The sequence below is a fragment of the Anolis sagrei genome, chromosome 1 (genome assembly GCF_037176765.1).
Source record: "Anolis sagrei isolate rAnoSag1 chromosome 1, rAnoSag1.mat, whole genome shotgun sequence".
In the NCBI taxonomy this organism is placed as follows: domain Eukaryota; kingdom Metazoa; phylum Chordata; class Lepidosauria; order Squamata; family Dactyloidae; genus Anolis; species Anolis sagrei.
Window position 1 is genome coordinate 240,811,709 of NC_090021.1, and position 20,124 is coordinate 240,831,832.

Sequence of the window (20,124 nt, forward strand, 5' to 3'; positions counted from 1 at the left end):
TGCATGAGCTGTTATCTTGGATTGTACATACATAAAGTTTGAATTCCTCTTATGTAGCATTTGGTCCTAGGCCCATAGAATATGCAGGGATGAGTTCACCTGAGAGGACTCTTTCACATACAGGTTTCGCAGAACTTCAAATATGGAAGTGGACTGAGTCCAAGAAACTTAAAGCGGCGAAATTGTTCCTGCTACAGTATGTATTGCTTCCTGAATTTCCTCCTATTCAATGTATGCCAGCAGATGTCAGGGATAATGTGAAAATTAGATTAACTTTACCAAAAACAGATGAAGGAAATGCTATTGGGAGAGGAGAATAAAGGGAAGCGAAACACTGACTGAAAAAGAACTCATTTACCATATCTTCTTAATCATAATATTTGGATGTCCAGTTTAGTTTGGGATCATTTCCCCTCATTTTCTAAAATGTGAAGAAGCTCATTTCCTAGCAGAGCAGAAAAGGTGGTGGAAGACTTAGGACGTGCGTAACCTAGCTAAGTTAGTGCAGTGTAAAGCTGGTCTGGAGAAGTCCCAAATCCCGCACATTCACGCTGAATTTGGGATCATTGTCCAGATGGATCAGGACCACCAGCTGTACATTCAGAATGAGTCCAAGGTTTTGGCCGTTGTATACAAGCACTTAGTGGAAACAGCCAAACAAAAATCAAATATGACACATTGCTAGATTTCTATGAAGCAGCCAATACTGGAGACTGACCTGATCCACTTACGCAATTTCGAGCTTTATATGGGACTCCAGTACAGACTTTGTATCTTGTGTTTGCAGACACACCCAAACAGAGAATAATTGTAAAGAGAAAGAGAATAGTTTGATTCCAGATGAACCATCTCCCCTCCCATCCTGTCTCTGTGTCATACCATTTGATAACTTGGGTGACAGAAGCACTGTACATTTATTGTTTTTTCAGGACAAAGTTGGTTTGCTTGCTTCTTTAAGAAGGCGAAACTAAGCAACACAATTAGCATGTTATGAGATATGGATTTCCCTGGAGAATTAAAAGATGTCTATTTATTCTAGCATAAATTTTCCTTACTCTTTATATTGCAAATTACCTTGCTTTGCTTTGCTTTGCGATTGTCTTCTGAAAGTAAACACAGGCTTCATTTGCAAACCTGCTCAGGCGCAGAGCATCAACTTGTGATTTGACCAGCTTATGCTCATTAAAAAACTTAAAACACTATACATAGGTTTTACAAATACATGTCAATTTTATCCAATTACAAAACTGAGAGCATCAATACTTTTAGTAAAATATATATTGAACAAAATGTTTTAATATATGTTTAAAAGATAACAAAGAAGAGTAGATTGTGGTCCAGTCCACTACTTTATTATTGCTCCTGGCACCATGCCCTTCTGCATAAGCTGGCACTTGGGAAACAGGTAGCATGGGGCAATCACTTTTCTCCCACCATGAATTGTATGTGTAAATGCAAAACAAGAGATATTATTTGTTTAGAAGGCTACTGTTATCCTAGCATAAGGCTACGATAGGACCCATCTTCTGAGCATAACTTCAAATCCAGGAAGATGAATACAGTATTTGACCCACCTACACACCTGCTGGCCACAACATACACACCTGTTGGACTAATCTTGCACAAGGCTGAAAACATTTATTTCAGGTTCTTGATTATACACATAGTGTTCTGTGTGCTACATTGATTTTTAGATATCATCCTTTAAAAATAAATCCCTAATCAGACAGCAGATTAAATCTGTTCTGTGATGTAGACGGTGCCAGCATTCCTTCTTGGTCTGTTTATTTTTAAAACAAATCGGTGCTGAGAGTTCTGCTAACTATGTGATGGGATAAATACTTCAAAACTAAAGAACAGAGGTCATGTTACATTGCTAGGATAAATATATATTATTCTGTGTAATATAGATGTGTTATTGCTTTCTTTTGTAATCTGATTTATCTTTAGAAAGGATTCGAGATCTCTCTAAAAATCCAGGCTTCTGTTACTCTGTGTCCTTTATGTTAGCTGCCCATTTCTCATGTGTTGATTTGTGTTGTTTTGTATTTTCTGTATTGTATTATGTGGTTTGGTCTAAGTTATATTGCATTGCCCATAGGCTTGTTTCGTTCTGTATCCTTTTGGAGTCACATAACATAATTTATTATCATAGTTACATTTATTTAGTCATTTATTATCAAAAAACCCAGGGTTAAACCCTTGTGCCGACAGGACTGAAGACCGACAGGTCAGAGGTTCGAATACGGGGAGAGATCGGATGAGCTCCCTCTGTCAGCTGCAGCTCCCCATGCGGGGACATGAGAGAAGCCGTCCCCTGGGCAACATCCTTACAGATAGCCATTTCTCTCACACCAGAAGCGACTTGCATGTCAAGTCTCTCCTGACATGAAAAAAATAGTCACAATGTTGTTATGTTCTGTTTCATGTCTACATTTTCTATCATCTGGTTCCCAAAATGTGTTTTTCCTGGTTAGCAACCTTTAGCAAATAAACATTTTAATCACACAGGAACAAAACCTCTCTTTAAAAGATCTCAACCTGACATTTTTGGCTTTAAAATACAGTAGTCTTGCTTATCCAACATAAATGGGTTGGCAGAACGTTGGATAAGCAGAAATGTTGGGTAATAAGGAAGGATTAAGGAAAAGCCTATTAAATGTCAAATTACATTATGATTTTACAAATTAAGCTCCAAAACATCATGTTTTCAAGAAATGGACAGAAAAAGCAGTTCAATACACAGTAACATTATGTAGTAATTACTATATTTACGAATTTAGCACCAAAACATTGCAATGTATTGAAACAGCTGTGGATTCAGGTGGGAGGTAGACTGTATTGGATAATACAGAACATTGGATGAGCGAAGATTGGCTAAGCGAGACTCTACTGTATTGGTTTTTAGTGTTCCTTAACAACAACAATAAAAAACAAATGATTAATTTCACTCCGTGGAGAAGGAAGTTTCCTCAAAGCGGAATTTATTAACAAGCATCTAAAAATAGTGTGTTGTTTTCTCACAGGTAAGGGTAGTTGATAATCTTTGGTTGTGCTATTAATTACTGAAGGCACTAAGTGTCCCTCCTTTTCTGATTGGTTGGGCTGGAGAAGCCTGAGTGTGGGTGGATAGGCCATTTCATTTCGCCAGGGTGTATACCTTCGTCCCCCCCTTCCCTTTATGTATCACTCTCCCGTCTGGTTAAGCAGGTTCTGCTGAATTTTGAAGCATTATTTCAAAATCATCTGTGAATAGATGTGAGTGGCAAAACCCAGGGCAAAAATAGGTCTGTCATACAAGGCAGTCATATATCACCTCAAAAAGAAGGATTGTTCAGTCTGGAGTCTCATTAGCATTTTTCTTCCCTGAAGACAGTTCAGGTCTTGGACTGATTTATGGTATCTCAATGTAAATGTATTTTCTTCCAAGCTACTTGTCGCTGTTTATACTTCTGTTATTGCTTTATTCACTGTCTCTTTATGATAGAGCTATTTGTAAAACTGTCAGCCATAAACATGTATTCAAAACTTAAAATGCATCAAGTGTACATTTGAAAATAGTAACGTCTGAATTTTAGCACTCCTTATACTCTGTTCTTTTTCTCCAAGCATGCCAGTCAGATCCTCTCCTTTGAAAATATCACTGCACTTTATAAATGCTATTGGCAAAAGAGTTGCAGACAAATGTGCATTCTCAGCAAGATGTGTAGCTGCTCTAGAAAAAAACCTGAGACAGCTGACCTAGGGAGAGGAAGGAAAAGTGTGCCCATACGCTGTTATTCACATGCATTATTGATTGTGGACACTGTAGTAGCAGGCAGGGTGCCTTTGAAATCTTGGCTTCCAAGTTGTTTACTTTGAGAACAACCTGCATCAAATTTGCACCATAAACTGGAGAGTCCCAGCAAATGTGCATGCCCTGCATTGACGATTTGGAGTGGTTCAAACTATGCAATCCTCATTCCATCAACTTATGATCATGGCATTCTTGTCCTCAAGAGCTGAAATACCTGAAGCTGCTCTTGAATTGGAACACCTTCATGTCCGAGCTTAAAATAACAGTATTACAGGTTGAGTGTCCCTTATCCAAAATGTGTGGAATCAGAAATGTTCTATATTTCAGATTTTTGTTTCTTCAGATTTTGGAATTTTTGCACGTCCATAATGAAAAATCTTTGAGGAGACCCAAATCTAAACATGAAATTAATTGATACTTCATATACACCTATAAATAAGTCTAAGGGTAATTTTAAGTCCTTTTGAAATTCTTCTTTTATAAGAGATAATGTACCTTATGGCCCCCCTGGTGGCACAGCAGGTTAAACCTCTGAGCTGCTGAACTTGCTGACTGAAAGGTTGGTGGTTCGAATCCTGGGAGCAGGATGAGCTTCCACTGTTAGTCCCAGCTTCTGCCAACCCAGCAGTTTGAAAACATGCAAATGTGAGTAGATCAATAGATACCATTTCTGCAGGAAGGTAACGGCACTCCATGCAGTCATGCTGGCCTCATGACCTTGATGGTGTCTACAGACAACGCCAGCTTTTCAGCTTAGAAATGGAGATGAGTACTAACCCCCAGAGTCGGACATGACTGGACTTAATGCCAGGGGGAAACCTTTACCTTTACCTATGTGGATTAGTCAATGCAGGTTGTGTGGGTCGTTGTTTTGACTAAAATTTCTAGACTTTTATATAAGAATTTTCAGTGAATCCAAGTAATTCTCTTGTACTTCCAGCCCCAGATTTTGACCCATCATGGCATCAAATGCTAATTATTTATCAAAATCTGGAAATAATATTTGCAGGGGGAGGGGTTACAGCTCCCAAAATCCCACAGCCAGTGCAGTCAGGCTACCTGCAGGGTTCAAAGTGATATAGACTTGGGAAACAGGTTTTCCAAATTCCTCCCTAGTCATCAGCCTTTCCATCTTTCAAAAAGAGCTTATCCACTGAGCAAGGGTCTCTATGGCTCAGTCATACCTGCTGGGTGATATACGTTCTCCACTGCAGAAGTTTATTTGTTTTTTTGGTTTTTTTGATGAAGTATAATGATGAAGTGGTGAGTAAATACATGAGTAAAATTAAAGCATCGTGGTTTCTCAGCTAATGTCTGTCATCTCTCTCCTCTTTCAGGTGAATGTCTAGAAAGCAGGATGAGCCATAAAGGGTCTACGAGCAGCCATCCTGGTTCTGCAAAGTAAGATACTTAAATGTTACATAAACATTAACACCAGGAGATAGCATATACTGCTTGGGATGGAGAGGAAGCACTGAAATATTACTAGGGAAGTTTTATAGGTACTATGTTGTCTGTAGTTCCAAAGATAACTTATTAACTTCAGTTTTGGTGAAAGGTATCCCATGAACCATATTTGACTGGTTGACACACCTCCGCCTCCAAATTAGGACCCTTGATGGCAGGTACCCCTGTCTTGTCTGGAGACAGTTTCAATTTATTTTTCCTCATCCAGCCAATTACCTCCAGACATTCATTCAGATGAGACAGGATTCTTAGCTAAAGCTATATGTGGTTAAGAAAAATCCTTTCCTCAATATTGCTTTCTTCCTTTGCAGTGGCAGCATGGGCAAAGCAGATGGATCTTCCAAAATGAGTGCAAAAGATTTATATGGTAAGTTCCCATCAAACGAGTTTAATAAAACTTGGCTAAATATAGAATATTGGATCCATTTTTAGTAGTAGGGAAGTAAGAAATAACTTGACTGCATAGTGAGATGACTCTGTTAGTTGACGTTTCAAAGAACATTGTTGTTGACTGCCAGATGTATGGTCTGTAAACTCCAGTGTGAAGAGTGCTTCTCTTGTTGTTGCACATATTTCAGGCAACATGGGAAGGGCCGTGGGGTAAGGTTTGTGTGTATGGCAAAAGTTTCAAGTCCCCCTGTTCTAGGGGTATGAAGATCTCTCAGTCTCAGTCTTTTCTTCTTTCATTTATTTCACATCAAGTTGTACGATGGTATCAGTGAGTTCTGTATAAAAAATGTGTGGGCAGAAGTGATTTTAGCGTTATTCTTCCTAATGTTTGCATGTACAGTAGAGTCTTGCTTAGCCAACATAAATGGGGTGGCAGTATGTTGGATAAGCTAAAATGTTGGATAATAAGGAGGGATTAAGGAAAATCCTATTAAATGTCAAATTACGTTATGATTTTACAAATTAAGCACCAAAACATCATGTTTTACAACAAATCGACAGCAAAAGCAATTAAATACATTGTAACATTATGTTGTAATTATTGTATTTGTGAATTTAGCACCAAAACATTGCAATGTATTGAAATAGCTGTGGATCTGGGCAGGAGGCAGATTGCGTTGGATAATACAGAACATTGGATGAGCGAAGGTTAGATAAGTGAGTCTCTACTGTATTTACATAGTTTACTCAGTCCATGCATTTCTCCCCATTTGTGCATATTTTTTCAGTTGTTTACATTTTAACCATTCACACTTTGATAGGTGCACATTAGCCTACGTCTAGTTGTTCATCATAGGTAGTCAATCCATTTACTAAGGCCCCATCTACACTGCCATATAATCCACATTCTGAATCCTGATTATATGCTTTGAACTGGATTTTATGGCAGTATAGACTCATATAATTCACTTCCAAGCAGATAATCTGGATTCCGATTATATGGCAGTGCAGATCCAGCCTAAGAGTCCTTTACCCATGGGTCTACTCCAGTTGAAATTATGTTGTTTATATTTTTCTCTCTGAAACATCCTTTTAGCCTGGCAATAGAGTGAATTCTGAAGATGAGGCACAATATAGTGGTTTGAGCATTGGACTCACATTCTGGGAGACAGACCATGATAAGCCATGGAAACCTTTTGTCTGGTTGACCTCTGGCAAATCATAGTCTCTTGGCTTCATGGGAAGGAAATGGCAAAACCCCACTGAATAAAAACTTGCCAATAAAATCCCTTGATATGTTTCCCATAAATAAAAAAATGTCTTGAAAGCACATAATATTGTTGTATAAAAGCAAGTTGTATAAAAATAGCATGGAAATAAATGTAAGCAGTATTCTCACTAGGACCAGATGGAATTTATGGCAAGAATTCTGTAGGGATGGAAAATACTTTGTGTAATACGTTTTATGGACTGTAAGGTAGCTAATGCTACTTAAGAAATGTAAGCAAACGAATTCTAAGAATGATAGTAGCCTGTAATTTGCCAAGTCATATAGTGATTCCCATTGTCAATGTGCCTTGGGTCTCAGATGTGGCTTCAGATTTGCATGTTGGACATTTTTAAAAGTATGTTGAACATTAATTAATTAATTAACCCAATTTATACTCTGCCTTTCTCTACCCTGAAGGGGACTCAAAGCAGCTTACAAAGAGGCAATTGTTCAATGCCTTAGAATACATACAATTCCAAGGAATAAAAATTAAATTAGATTAAAATTAAAACATATTAAACATTTAAAAACATTGCATTCCATATTAAAATCATGCCATCCATAGTTGTAGTCCAAGCCTTTCCATAGTCATAGAAACTATATTTCCATGATGAATTTTTCTCAATTTCTATGTTGCCACCATCAAGTTACCATGTCCATCATAATACCATGATGCACATGAGATAGATGCAATCCTCCAATGATCTAAGGTCTTGAGCATATAGGGGTAGAAATACTTGACTTAAAATACTAAAATAACATTTACATAAGTAGGTGGCATTTGATGCTTTAGGACCAGCAATAAGGAAGAGATTTTAGTGTGATGCCTAATGTATCATGACGTCTTTGCTGCAAAAGAATGAGGAGAGAGCGGTGACAATTGGTTCCAGAGTTCCATTAAAAAAAGGACTGTTTAGTTCCATCTTCAGTATCTGAGGGTGGGTCCTATCTTAAACCCGAAATTCTTACTCATTGGAGTCTTACATTTGCATGAGTTCCTGTAAGAGGCAGCAGAATGCATCACATCCTGGAAACTGCTAGAGCAGTCCTACGGCTCATAATTTTAGTTTTGCCAAACCCTTTTTTGTCCCAAAGTGCACAAAATCATGCAGACATATGCAGAAACTCACAATATCACCTCTTAGGAAGACAATATTTTACATTTCAATTATCCTTCCACATTTGTGGGTTAAGCATTTGTGGATGTGAATAGTTTTTGATTACTGTGTATATACAGTCATCTTTGTTGCTGCCCTATATGTATTCTTTTAAAAGTTTTTTCAAAAGAGGTTTAGGTTTTCCAGGTTAATTCAAGGGTCAGCTTCCAACCATAGAATATATTGGAGGATCCAGAAATGCCCAGATGGGTGTTTTCTCAGATTTAAAAAGTTCACATTTTAAAAAAAATATTTGTGCTTTTTCCACTTTTGGGGGGATCATCTGCTCCTAACCACCATGAAAGTTGAGGGCTACCTTTATTCAATCTTGCTTGCAAGAACAATATAAGCAAATATTCACATCCTGAGGCATATCTCATCATCTTTAAACGGGGAGTGCAACATCTTTGCCCTATTATCATGAAGCTAAACACAACACAAAGTAAATTGTTTGAAGTATTATGATAATAATGAGCCCAACATCCAAGTACTAAATGAAAGGAAAAGAGTAATCTGATTTATTGGTTGTACAACCATTAACTGCAGATTGAACATCCCTTATCCAGAAGTCCAATACTTGAAATACCCCATATCTGAAACTTTTTTGCTACCAGCCATCCACTCTCCGCCTATGAGGTGGTGTCAGTGGCTCTCCTGCTTGTTCATTCACAAGGCCAGAGCAGGTGCCTGGTGGGCTTTCCTGAAAGAGGAGAGGGGCTGGAGAGAGACCAAAAAATATGTGAAATGAATGGAAGCATTGATTAAAGGTTATTTTTTAAAATATTCAAGATATATGTGTAAGCTATATACAAAACATCAGTGAGTTTTGTGTTTAAACTTGGATCCCATCTCCACAGTATTTCATTAGGTACAAGCAGACCCCAGGTTACAAAAAAAAATAGGTTATGTTTATTCTTAAATTGAATTTGCCTTAATGGCATGCCTGTTTGTATGTAAGTCAGAACAGGTACATTTTAAAGTGCAACTCCAGCCAATTTTTATTTCAGTTTTTGATTTGGATAGTATAGGGAAGGGTTAAGCCCATAGTGGCGCAGTGGTTTAAACCCTTGTACCAGCAGGACTGCTGATCGATAGGTCAGCAGTTTGAATCCGGTAAGAGCGGGTGGAGCTATCTCTGGCAGATCCAGCTCCCCATGCGGGGAGATGAGAGAAGCCTCCCACAAGGGTGGTAAAAACATCAAACATCTGGGTGTCCCCTAGGCAACTTCCTTGCAGACGGCCAATTCTCTCACACCAGAGGCAACTTGCAGTTTCTCGAGTTGCTCCTGACATGAAAAAAAAAACCCTGCAACATTTGTTTTGCTGTCTGTTCCCCTGTTCAAAAGATTTCATCTCACTTTCTGTTCCTGTGATAACTGGATTTTGAAAAACAAAATGGGTTGTTGTGAACACAAGGATTGGTGATTAAGCCTCAGTGGAGACAACTTTTCACCATAACTCTTCTAGGAGTGAATTGCCTTTCCTTCGGGTAGATTTCCTCTCGCTCCCTGTTTGTAACTAGGAGTTGTATGTAATTCGGATATTTGTAACTCAGGAACTGGCTGTACTTATATTCCAAAATCCATTAAAAATCCAAAGTTCAAAACATTTCAAATTCTGGATATTTTAGAAAATAGAAACTCAACCTGCATTTATTTTATCTTTTTTTAGATTTTATATATATATATATATATATATATATATATATATATATGCTATATTAGTAGATTGCACTCTGGCTCACACAGTTTTTAGGGCTGCTTAACTGGAGCTGTGACTCAAATGTTTCTACTACATTGGCATGTATTTCTGTCTCCCCGTTGTTGGTTCCAATCCCACCTCTGACATGAACACCCAGACATGCGGCCTTAATGGCATGCCTGTTTATTGAACATTTGGATATTTAAAGGGGAGTAAAATGAGGATGTTGACACCCAGTTAATAATTCTGCTTTCCAATGAAATTTTCCTTCAATTCCCATATATCTAACACTACAGTAACTTAAAAGTGCAATTTTTATATTTATCGTATCAGAAGCGAACCGAGGGAACCGTTGTAATGTATTTAAAACAGTGGTTCTTAACCTGTGGGCCGCAGAACACCAGTGGGCTGCGAGAACGAAAATCTGGTCTGTGAGCCTCCTTCCTCTTCATTTATTTTATTTTATTTCCACTCTTTTCACACTGCCTGCCACTCCTTCCCAGTTGCTGACCATGGCATATGTTCTGTATCAGAAACTAGAGCTGATGTGGTCTATCCCCATTAGCTGCTCCTGTGCTGTTTAGACCAAAAAGGATGGCACCTTGAGACTTTGTACTGGTCTATTGAATGTTTGCAGTGCATATGCTGTGCTCCGCCCTGAGTCCCCTTCGGGGTGAGAAGGGCGGAATATAAATGTTTTAAATAAATAAATAAATATCCAATGCACTTCTCTAAATCAGCAACCCAAAGTTGACCAAAAACTGATTTGTAACCCTTTTGGTACTAATGTTAGAGAGTGGTTCCTGGTCAAAGTGGTCCCTGGTCAAGTTGTGCCTGGTCAAGCTGCCTCTGGTCAAAGTGGTCCTTGTCAAATGGTCTCTAGTCATAAAAAGGTTGGAAACCACTGATTTAAAAACACAAAATTTAGATGCTTGCCATTATACTAGATGTCCTTTGACCAATAACTGGCCACTTGGAGTGCCTCTGGTGTTGCTTTAAGAAGGTTCTCCATTGTGCATGTGACGGGGCTCAGACAGCATTGTAATAGGTGATCTGTGGTGCAATTGACTATTGAGAAATACAGTATTGGCATCCAAAAAAGGGAGTAGAGTTTGTAAACACAGCCAATATAAGAGTTGTAAGTATGAAGTAATTTTAGCGTTTCACTCTGCAATGCTACAAATTTTGGAAGTGAAGAAAAATTTCATTGGGGCAAAATACTTCATTGGAAATAAGATGATAATTGGGGGGAAAATCTCTTCGTTTTCTGCTCCCATAGTAGTAACGTGATCCAATGAATGACCCTTCATCCTGCTTCCATGAATGAATGAGTTGCCCTTTGCATGCCACAAATGTTCTTTTTTCTCCCTGCGGGGTCAATCGGGTACTGACTTCTCATTGCCTCTGGCGACTTCAACACAGGCATCTCATGTGCTAAGCCCCATATTCTCAAAGACCTGCCAACTGCACTTGCCGAAAGATCTCTTGGCTTACAGGTACAGCAGGTGGCTATCAGGTTACTGCCTCATGCAGTGCCCAGCTGCCAGCTGAATAAATGTTAATGTGGACCATGAATAAATAAAGCCGCTTCTCTGCTTACTAGGTTCTGTTCTGAAGCAAAATGAAAGGACACTGGAGGGGAATCCATTATCTGCTTGGCAAGCTCTGGAGAATGTCTGGGGAGGAAGTACTTGACAATAATGAGTTCTTTACGGAAAAGGCTGCTTTTTCGTCTGCCTGCTTTTTCTGTCACATTACCACCAGCACAACCCAGAGCACCAAACTTTTTGCAAGCAAGGCTTTAGAGAACACTACTGTACCTGCTGGTTTGTTTATGTCATCTGAAGCCTTTTCACAGAGAAACAATGCCCAGCTCTGTGGGTGTCTCTGTTTGCTTGTTTTATAAACCATCCATTCCGTTCCAAGTGTTTGGGTTTCATCATTTTGAATATGATGGATGTTGGCTCTTAAAGTGTACATATTATTTTTAGAAAGTGAGAGATGAAGTGCCCGGAAGGATGAACAAAGACTATGGTTGTAAAAGAGTCATATGGTACCTTAAAGATCAACACAGATGTTAAACTTTAAGCATTCATAAACTATAAATACACCCAGAGCTTTGCTATGTGTGTGTGTTTATTTATTTAGAGTATTTATACCAGATCTTTAACCATAAAGGCTCTCGGGGTAGCTTACAGATTGTTAATTTGACAGTCTCCTGGCCATAGGTTTACAATCTAAATAAAACAAAACACACAAGGAAAAAGGGTTGGTGAGGAGTGAGGTGGGATTAAGTCCAGCAGGTCCTGCCCTCTTCTCTTCCTCCGAGGCACACCAGTGGCTATTGCAATGGAGGGAGGGCCTTTCCTCTGCTTCTGGGCCTCAATATGATGTTTATAGGACACACAGGGAAGGAAATTATAGAGAATGAGCTCAAGGGGTACTTAGATGCAGAATGTTCTGACAGTGATAACTACTTCATTAGCTTTTTGTGTTTTAATTTCTCTCTGACAATCTCTCTCACTAGGATACTGTATATACAGTAGAGTCTCGCCTATCTAACCTTTGCTTATCCGACATTTCATCCCTCTTGGCTGCTTCTGGCTTGGAAGAATAAAAACAAGGCTCTTCCTCTTCCTCAGAGAACTGCAACAAGGCTCCCTTTCCCTTCCTTCCCCTCTTCCTTCTCTGGCTCCTGCTCCAGACTCCTCTTCCCTCCTTGCTGACTTTCTCTTCCCTGGGACCTTGTATTCAGCCCAGGCAAGGCTTCAGGGAAGTGGCCTCCTCATGGGTAAAGGGGGAGCCCCACTGAGGCTGTCCGCTGCCCTGGCTGCTCCGCCAGTCTCACTTTGTGGCGCTCTTGACCTCCGCACCCATCCTCGCCTCGCACCCCCCCCCCCCCCGCAGCTCTGGCCCATCGACCTTCCTCCCCCCTCTCTCTTGCCAGCAGAGAAAATGTTTGCTTTATGGAAGGGGGAGGTAAAGAAAGGCCTCACTCTCTGGCACTCTTGACCTCAGCGCCCATCCTCGCCTTGCTCCCCCCCCTCCCTGCAGCCCTGGCCCGTCTCCCTCCCGCGAGACTCTACTGTACCTGTAACTTGGAATCAAATTAGACATTAATCACAAGGCATGCTTATCCCCTATGGTTAATTCATTTCCTGTCCCACAATGGGATTTCTTCAGAGATATATGCTTTTACAACCGGAATGCAAACTAAGTTTGTGTTTACCTCCCGGTGACCAGCCACACAATTTAGCATGCTAAATGGAAGATAGGTAGATAAGGAAATGCATGTGCTATATCAAATAGATGCTTTTGGGGAGCATCTGTGCCAAAAAGTGCTAATAGACAGTCTAGTTTGTCATTTAAGGGAGCATATTTCATTCATCTGATGCCATAGACTAGATAGGACACTGGAGGCTATGGAAGCTTCCCTTTCAAGCAGCTTTATTTGACCGCTCAAATGATGTTTTGGACTAAACCTTGCAAGACTTACCTTTGGGAACTATAACAGCCAGAATTTCCCAGTGTCAAGAGGATTCTGGATCCTTCAGTAAAAAGAAATGTCTGACTCAGACTCAAGTTACAATTCATACAATGCTTCCCAATATTGTATCAAGAAAACATTGCACATGTTTGTAGATTCTAAGGTTTTTCCTTTGTATCCTACTGAAGTTAATGCATAAAGGACAAGGATGAGTTGGATATTGTCATTTGGCTCACAACTGAAAGGTTCTACTGCTAAAGGGAAGACCACCTTCAGTGAGTTTTCAAACACTTTACTAGACATACCGGATGATGGAACATTTAGTTGAGGAGTGCCTACAGCCTGTGCTGCTAGATCGTTTGACACCAAAACTGTATGTAACCCAAGAAAGGTTTTAGTGCTGTAACACTACCCTCCAGGCCAGCATAAAGGACACAGCCATTCCCACATGTCTGCCCAGCCTCAGAAAGGATGCTTTCTAGATGCTTCACACCTTCTGTCACAACCTCATATGCATTATTAAATAACAAAAAAGACTATCTTTAGAGCAGTCTTCTCTGACCTGGAAAACTTCCAGTTGTGCTAGACTGTAATGCCAATCATCCTGAGTTAGTACAACCCACGTGGCTAGCCACAATAGGAATTACAGTCCAACACATTTGAAAGGTGGCTGATAGGTTTTGTTTTAGACCAGCTCTCAGGCAGAAGCAAGAGAATAGCAATATTGCCTCCCCACTAAAATTGTATTTGACTCCTCAAATTTCTCACATTGCAGAAAAGGAGCAGTATAACTGACCAAGGAAAACCAAAAACAGCAAATATAAGAGTTCTGAGTATGAATGATTTTCAGTGTCTTGCTTTCTTCCACGATAGGGACTCTAAGAACATGTTGGTTGTACAGGCCGTGCCTTCATTCCCACCTCAAGCATAGCTATATAGGCAGATGGCAGAGCCACCTCCTTATGTCCAGACTGCACAAATTGACCAACACAACCCAGACCTATATGTTTCAACTGAAATGAGGCATGCTATACTAAACTGCATGCAGAGCAAGAGCGTCAGAATATTAGCACTTCAACTCAAAGCCTGGCTGTTAATTTCTGTGTGGTTATTTGTTGGTAAATCTGCTTAAAACTACAGATCCCGCCTCCCAAGTGTATTTGCTTGGAATGAATTCCCATGTCAAACAGAGTCTGGAATCTTCCTGATGCCTCATGCTGGTGTAATTTTCAGCATTAAATCATCACAGGACTCTTTGTAAAGAGGATAGAAGAGGGGGGATAGAAGAGAAGAGGAGATAGCAGCTTCCCTTCTTGACACTGGATTTCCCTCAATGCTGTGATCATGACCATTTTATCTTGTTGCTGTTCTATTTCCTACACCACCACCTACACTGGCACATGTGTGGCAGTCGACAGGATTGCTGCCAATGGCATTGACCACTGAGGAAGCAATAGCTAGCCGCAGGGCTACCTGGGTCTCAAATAAGAGCAGAATCCTTTCTCTGCATAGCATAAGCTAGCAGAAAAGGTTTATGTATCAACCTTAGTCCTAGCTGCTAGGAATAATCAACCAATGCACTGTTGAACAATGATGAAATGGCAACCCATATGGCCACAGACTAGATTGCAAAGATTATCTGGATAAGCAAAAAAACCAACAGAGTGTTTCAGGAAAAAAGCAATTATTAAGACAGCTGGGGATGGTGATATTCAGAAGTACTTGTTTCCCTGTACACGTGATAGCATTGCTTAAGTTGAGCTCCTCTTTGCCAAAAGATATATGACATTAAGTGCATAGTTTGGTAGCTTATCCTTCAAAAACTCCAGCTGTGCAGAGGAAGATGGGGATGGGGGTGCCCTTTTCTTACGTTCCCAATAAAATGCCTCTACTCCCCTGTCTAAAACTATTAGTCTTAGGAGGGAAGCAGATGAAGTGAACCACTAAAATCTGTAACATCATCAATATATTAGAATATAAGGTTCAACAAGACTTCTGTCCTTTCTTTGGTGGGTTTACTTGTTCCTATAATCTCCCTGAGAAATTTGTTAGTATAAGTAGATCTAGGTTAATGGAAGGGTGCTACTAGAATGCCTTGGGCATGCTAATTCCAGATTGCCCCTCCTGGGCCTTGAATGACTCCATTGTTTGTTCCAGCACTTTCACCACTGCCATTTCAGTTTATCCTTCCAAACGCCTTCCTCCATTGTAGACTACAGTGTCAAATTACTTCATGCTTGTTTTTTTTTACTGCTTGCAATGTTTCCACTCCTCCCATCCTATTTTAGTGAAAATGAGTAATCAGAATCACAAATCCCACCTCAAACACCCTATTAGAAATAAATACAAGGAGCCACAGTATTTATCGTATGTGTATGTTTCTGGAAGTCACCTGAAGACTTATGGTGACCCTATGAATGTTATACTCCGAGGTGGTTCCTTTCTCTGAAATACAGCCCACAGAACCTGGTATTTGTTGATGGTATTACATCCAAATACTAACCAGAACGAGTCCAGCTTAGCTTCCAAGATCAGACAGGATCAGGTGTGCTTTGGATATTTAGGCCCGTGTTCATTTTAATGCATACAGATCATTTTACTATTTTGTTGCCATTTGTAAGGTATCACAGAGCAGTGTGGGATGAACCACAGCTCTGTTATGGGTCAGTAGATAGGCTATGAGTAAAACAACTTTAGAAAGATAAAACTTTTTCCAGATCATTCCCATTCTGGTTTACTTATACTCCACTTATGTTATTTTGGATGTCTACACCTTGTTCCTGATCATGGATAAGTGTGCCAACCTGGCCTCTACAACCGGGGCTTGCCTCACTAAAGCTGGGGGGTAGGATATCCATTCTCTCTTAGTTCTGACTACACGGTTTCTCTGTACAACATCAGGTGGGCCTAGGAGACAAAGAGATGGACCTGCCATGGTTTATCATCATTTCTTCTTTCTGACCAGTAGTTTGGTTGTCATGGACAGATCATGTCCTGGTGGGGCTTAGACCTGTTCGGACATGGGATAAGGCTTGGAGTCACTGTTGTATAGTGGCTCCCATTCTTCTTAGAGTGGAAACTCAAAAAGTGATCATGGCTTTTATTGACACTGGTTCGTGTACTATGAAGTCATTTGTGTCTGTGTTTTCTCCTCTGTGGTGTTTAATGTTTGTATGATAATGCTGGGAGATTTTGGAAAATGGCATTCATAATCTTTTGGAAAAACACTTTTTGGAGATCATAACTTTTTAGAAAAGTATGACCTTCCTGGGAAGAGCCAAAAACTCTTTAGAGTAGAATCTTCTCTTGTGGTCTACAACCCGATATAATTATGCAAGGTAATGGTTTCAGTTGCTAGACTGAATAACCTGTTATCTCTGAGGTCTTAGGAAAACAGCTTTGCTAGTGCATAAAAAAGCAGACCTTTTCAGTGGCCAAAATATATATACTGTATATTCCGGGGTACTAGATGACTTTTTAGGCATGTAAAACCTTATAAAAAGTTTGGGGTCATCTAGTACGCCTGGCATAAAATTAAAATAATAATAAAATTAAAAACTATGGCTCCCAGAATGCCTCAGCGAGCCCATCCCAGGCACGCTGCAGCCCTTGGGGGTCTCTCTCTCCTCCTCCTCCTCACCGGTAGAGCCTCTTGGTGTGGAGGGCCTTGGCCTCAGGCTCCCATCCTCCTCCACTTCCTCCTCCTCTGCTGCCTTGGCTCATGGCAGTCTCCCGGGCAGGCTCCCCATCCTTCTTCCCTTCCTGGCTGCCTTCCTTGCTCAGGCCCAGGCCTCTCCCTTGTTGCTTCCCACGCCACCTCCGGAAGGGCCTCCCACATTGCTCAGGCTGCTCTCCTCCTTCCTGGCCCCACTCTGTCTCCATCGCGCCTCTGCCTCCCAGCCCCGTCAAGCCTCATGAGAAGCACCTCTTCTCCCACGAGACAACGTTGTCTCGCAGGAGAAGAGGCGCTTCTCGCGAGGCCTGGACAGGAAAAGAAACTGCCATTGCTCAGGCCGCTCTCCTTTTTCCTGGCCAGGCCTCACAAGAAGCGTCTCTTCTCCCGTGAGACAACATTGTCTCGTGGGAGAAGAGGCGCTTCTTGCGCGGCTTGGTGGGGCTGGGAGACAGAGGTGTGATGGCAGTGGAATGGGGCCAGGAAGAAGGAGAGCGGCCTGAACAGCTTGGGAGGCACTTCCGGAGGAGGTGCAGGAAGCAGCCCAGAGGCCCAGGGGCAACCGCATGCCAGGTGTAGAGGAAGAGGAAAAAGAAACCACCTGACTGGAATGCGGAGTCATCTTAAATGGTGAGTATATCCCTAACTCTCTATTTTGTGCTTTAAAGTTGGGGGTCGTCTTATAGCCCCAGTCGTCTAATACCCCGGAATATATGGTACTCTCCCATAAAACAATATGTTTTATATGATGGACTCAAGAGACAAAAATGAAGTAGACTTTGATAAAAAAAAAAATAACATTAATTGGTTTATTCACAGCCTTCATGTATTCCGCATACACAGGGACAAAAACTTATTAGTCCAGTTTCAAATATCTTTGAAATGGTTCCCTGTGCCAGCTGGCCAGGACATCTCTCTTGTAACAAAATAGCTATCAACAGGTCACATAGTGAAAAGGAAAAAGAGAAAGAGCATGTGGTCTACAGCCACTTTTCAGACTTCTCAGGAACCATAGAGTAAAGGAAGCTGCATACCAGAACATACATACAGGAAACAGTAAGCCACAAGATCATAGACAAACAGATTGCTAGAGAAGGCTTAATGAAGGTTGTCATTTTCAACAGCAGACATCATCCATAGTTTTGGGATTTGAAACCATTCATATACTGATGACACCCTAATCTATCTCTCTTTTTTATGCAAAAAAAGCTACTTCAGTCCTAAAACCAGTGTGTGATGTCAGATTAGATAGGTCGCCTCTCAAATTATTGCAATCCCATGAATTTCAGAAGGGGATTTGCTAGGTTATTTCTGTAGCCTACAGCAGTAGTTCTCAAAGTGTGCTCCATGGAGCCCTTGGGGCTCTGCAAAACATATTGAGCGGCTCCGTGCTTCCCTCCTCCCCCTCCAATGGAAACCTCTCTTGCCCACAAAAAACTTTTTCCCTTGGCCCCCTTGCTGCCAAAAGCCGTTTCCCCCACCTCTCTTGCCCCCAAAACCCCTTTTTCCTCCCCTCCCTTGCCCCAAAAAGCCTTTTTCCTCATCTCCCTTGCCATCAAAAGCCTTTTTACCTCACCTTCCTCCATTCTTTTCCCCGTACCTTCCTCTTCCAAAACCCCATTTCCCTCCCACTGCTTAGGGGGTGTTTTGATTGTGCTTTTCCTGCATGGCAGAAGGGGATTGGACTGGATGGCCCCTCGGGTCTTCCACTGAAATACTATTAAGCTTATGTTGGTCCAAAAGTTTGCCCATGCCTGATATACGTATATACATTATACATAATATAATATATAAACAAACATTTCTTGGGGCTCCACAAGAAACTTTTGCTTCAAAAAGGCCTCTGCAGCTGAAAAGGTTTGAGAACCCCCAGCCTACAGCATCTGGTATTCAATGGCCTATCCAAGTACTAAGCAGAACTGAAAGCCTTTGACAATACATAAAACCGACACTGCTTAGCTTCCAAGATCAGACAGGATCTAGTGGTTTTTGGATATTTGGGCCCTGTGGACTAGATGAGGGTGAATAAATCGAACCTTAATCCAGATAAGACAAACATGTTCCTGATCAGCTCATGCAGACCAAGCAATCCAGAATCAACTTGTGTGAGATGGAGTTATACTCCTTGTAAAGTCATGTGTAAACAGTTAGGGTGTCCACCTGGATTCAGCCCTGAGTTTGGATTTTCTTGGTGGTCAGGAATGTGTTTATATAGTTATGGCCAATGTGCCAGCTACACTTGTTCTTGGATCTGTCTGAGATGAGGCGTCCCTGAGTTATACCTTGTTTGTATTAGTGTCGTGTGTTCTAGATGGGGCTGTTTTAAAGGGTGTTCATTTCAGCTGCTCCTAAATGATACAGCCTCTAAAGCTAACTAACACTGGTGATTAGGAATAAATGACTCCTTGGATCTAAATTCAAGTATTAGTAGAGTAGAATCATTGAATACTTGAAACTCATAATAGATGTTGACTTACCAGATTCTCATTGATTCCATGGTTTTACTCAACTTTGCTACCAGTCTGTTTCTGGGCACATTTGAAAGATCTATAAAACCCTATAATTATGTTGGATCCAGGCTGTCTGAATGATTGCATTCTTCCATACAGGTTTCTCTGGAGTTTTGTAATCTATTGAGACTCTTCTCAACACTATCAGAGATAACCCTTGGCATCTACAGGGACTTGGTTCCAGGAACACCATGGATACTAAAATATGTGGATGATCAACTCCTGTTATATACAATAGCATAGTAAAATATGAAATGGAAAATATTTTTATATTAAAAAAATATTTCAAGTTGTGAATGTATGAATCATTGAATCCAGAATCGGTGGGTATGGAAGGCAAACTATACATGCTTTTATTTCTACTAATTTTTCAGATCCAATTCTTGGAGAAGGGCACATTATATACCAAGGGGAGGGTGGAGCATGTCAGATTCACTACATTTCTTTTCTGTCCCTGCCTATGAGGCACAGTGTTGTGAACTAGTATTTTTCACAATCACATCATCTCATTCCCTTTAAGAGGGTTTTGTCTTCTCTGTAACATTAACACTAGAGTCGTTACCGTAATAATTGATGCTTTTGTCAGACATATTCTCTTACAGTGATGTCATATTTCAAGGAAGCTGACATTTCTCATCACTAATGCTTTGGTACTAATGCATCTACATGTAGA

General features: G+C 40.6%; 1 protein-coding gene across 2 annotated transcripts in view; it reads left to right on the forward strand.

Moving 5' to 3' along the window:
- Positions 1–20,124, forward strand: part of EPS8L2 (EPS8 signaling adaptor L2) — a 123,548-nt gene that overhangs the window by 37,952 nt on the left and 65,472 nt on the right. Inside the window, exons 1-3 of one of the 2 annotated variants that reach the window (XM_060769351.2) lie at positions 128–196; positions 5,134–5,197; positions 5,575–5,630. In XM_060769351.2, the coding sequence (XP_060625334.1) occupies positions 5,154–5,197; positions 5,575–5,630 (100 nt within the window). In that variant the 5' untranslated portion in view covers positions 128–196; positions 5,134–5,153. Of the gene's footprint in view, positions 1–127; positions 197–5,133; positions 5,198–5,574; positions 5,631–20,124 lie in introns of those variants that run through there. The other variant, XM_060769340.2, reaches the window with a different exon arrangement.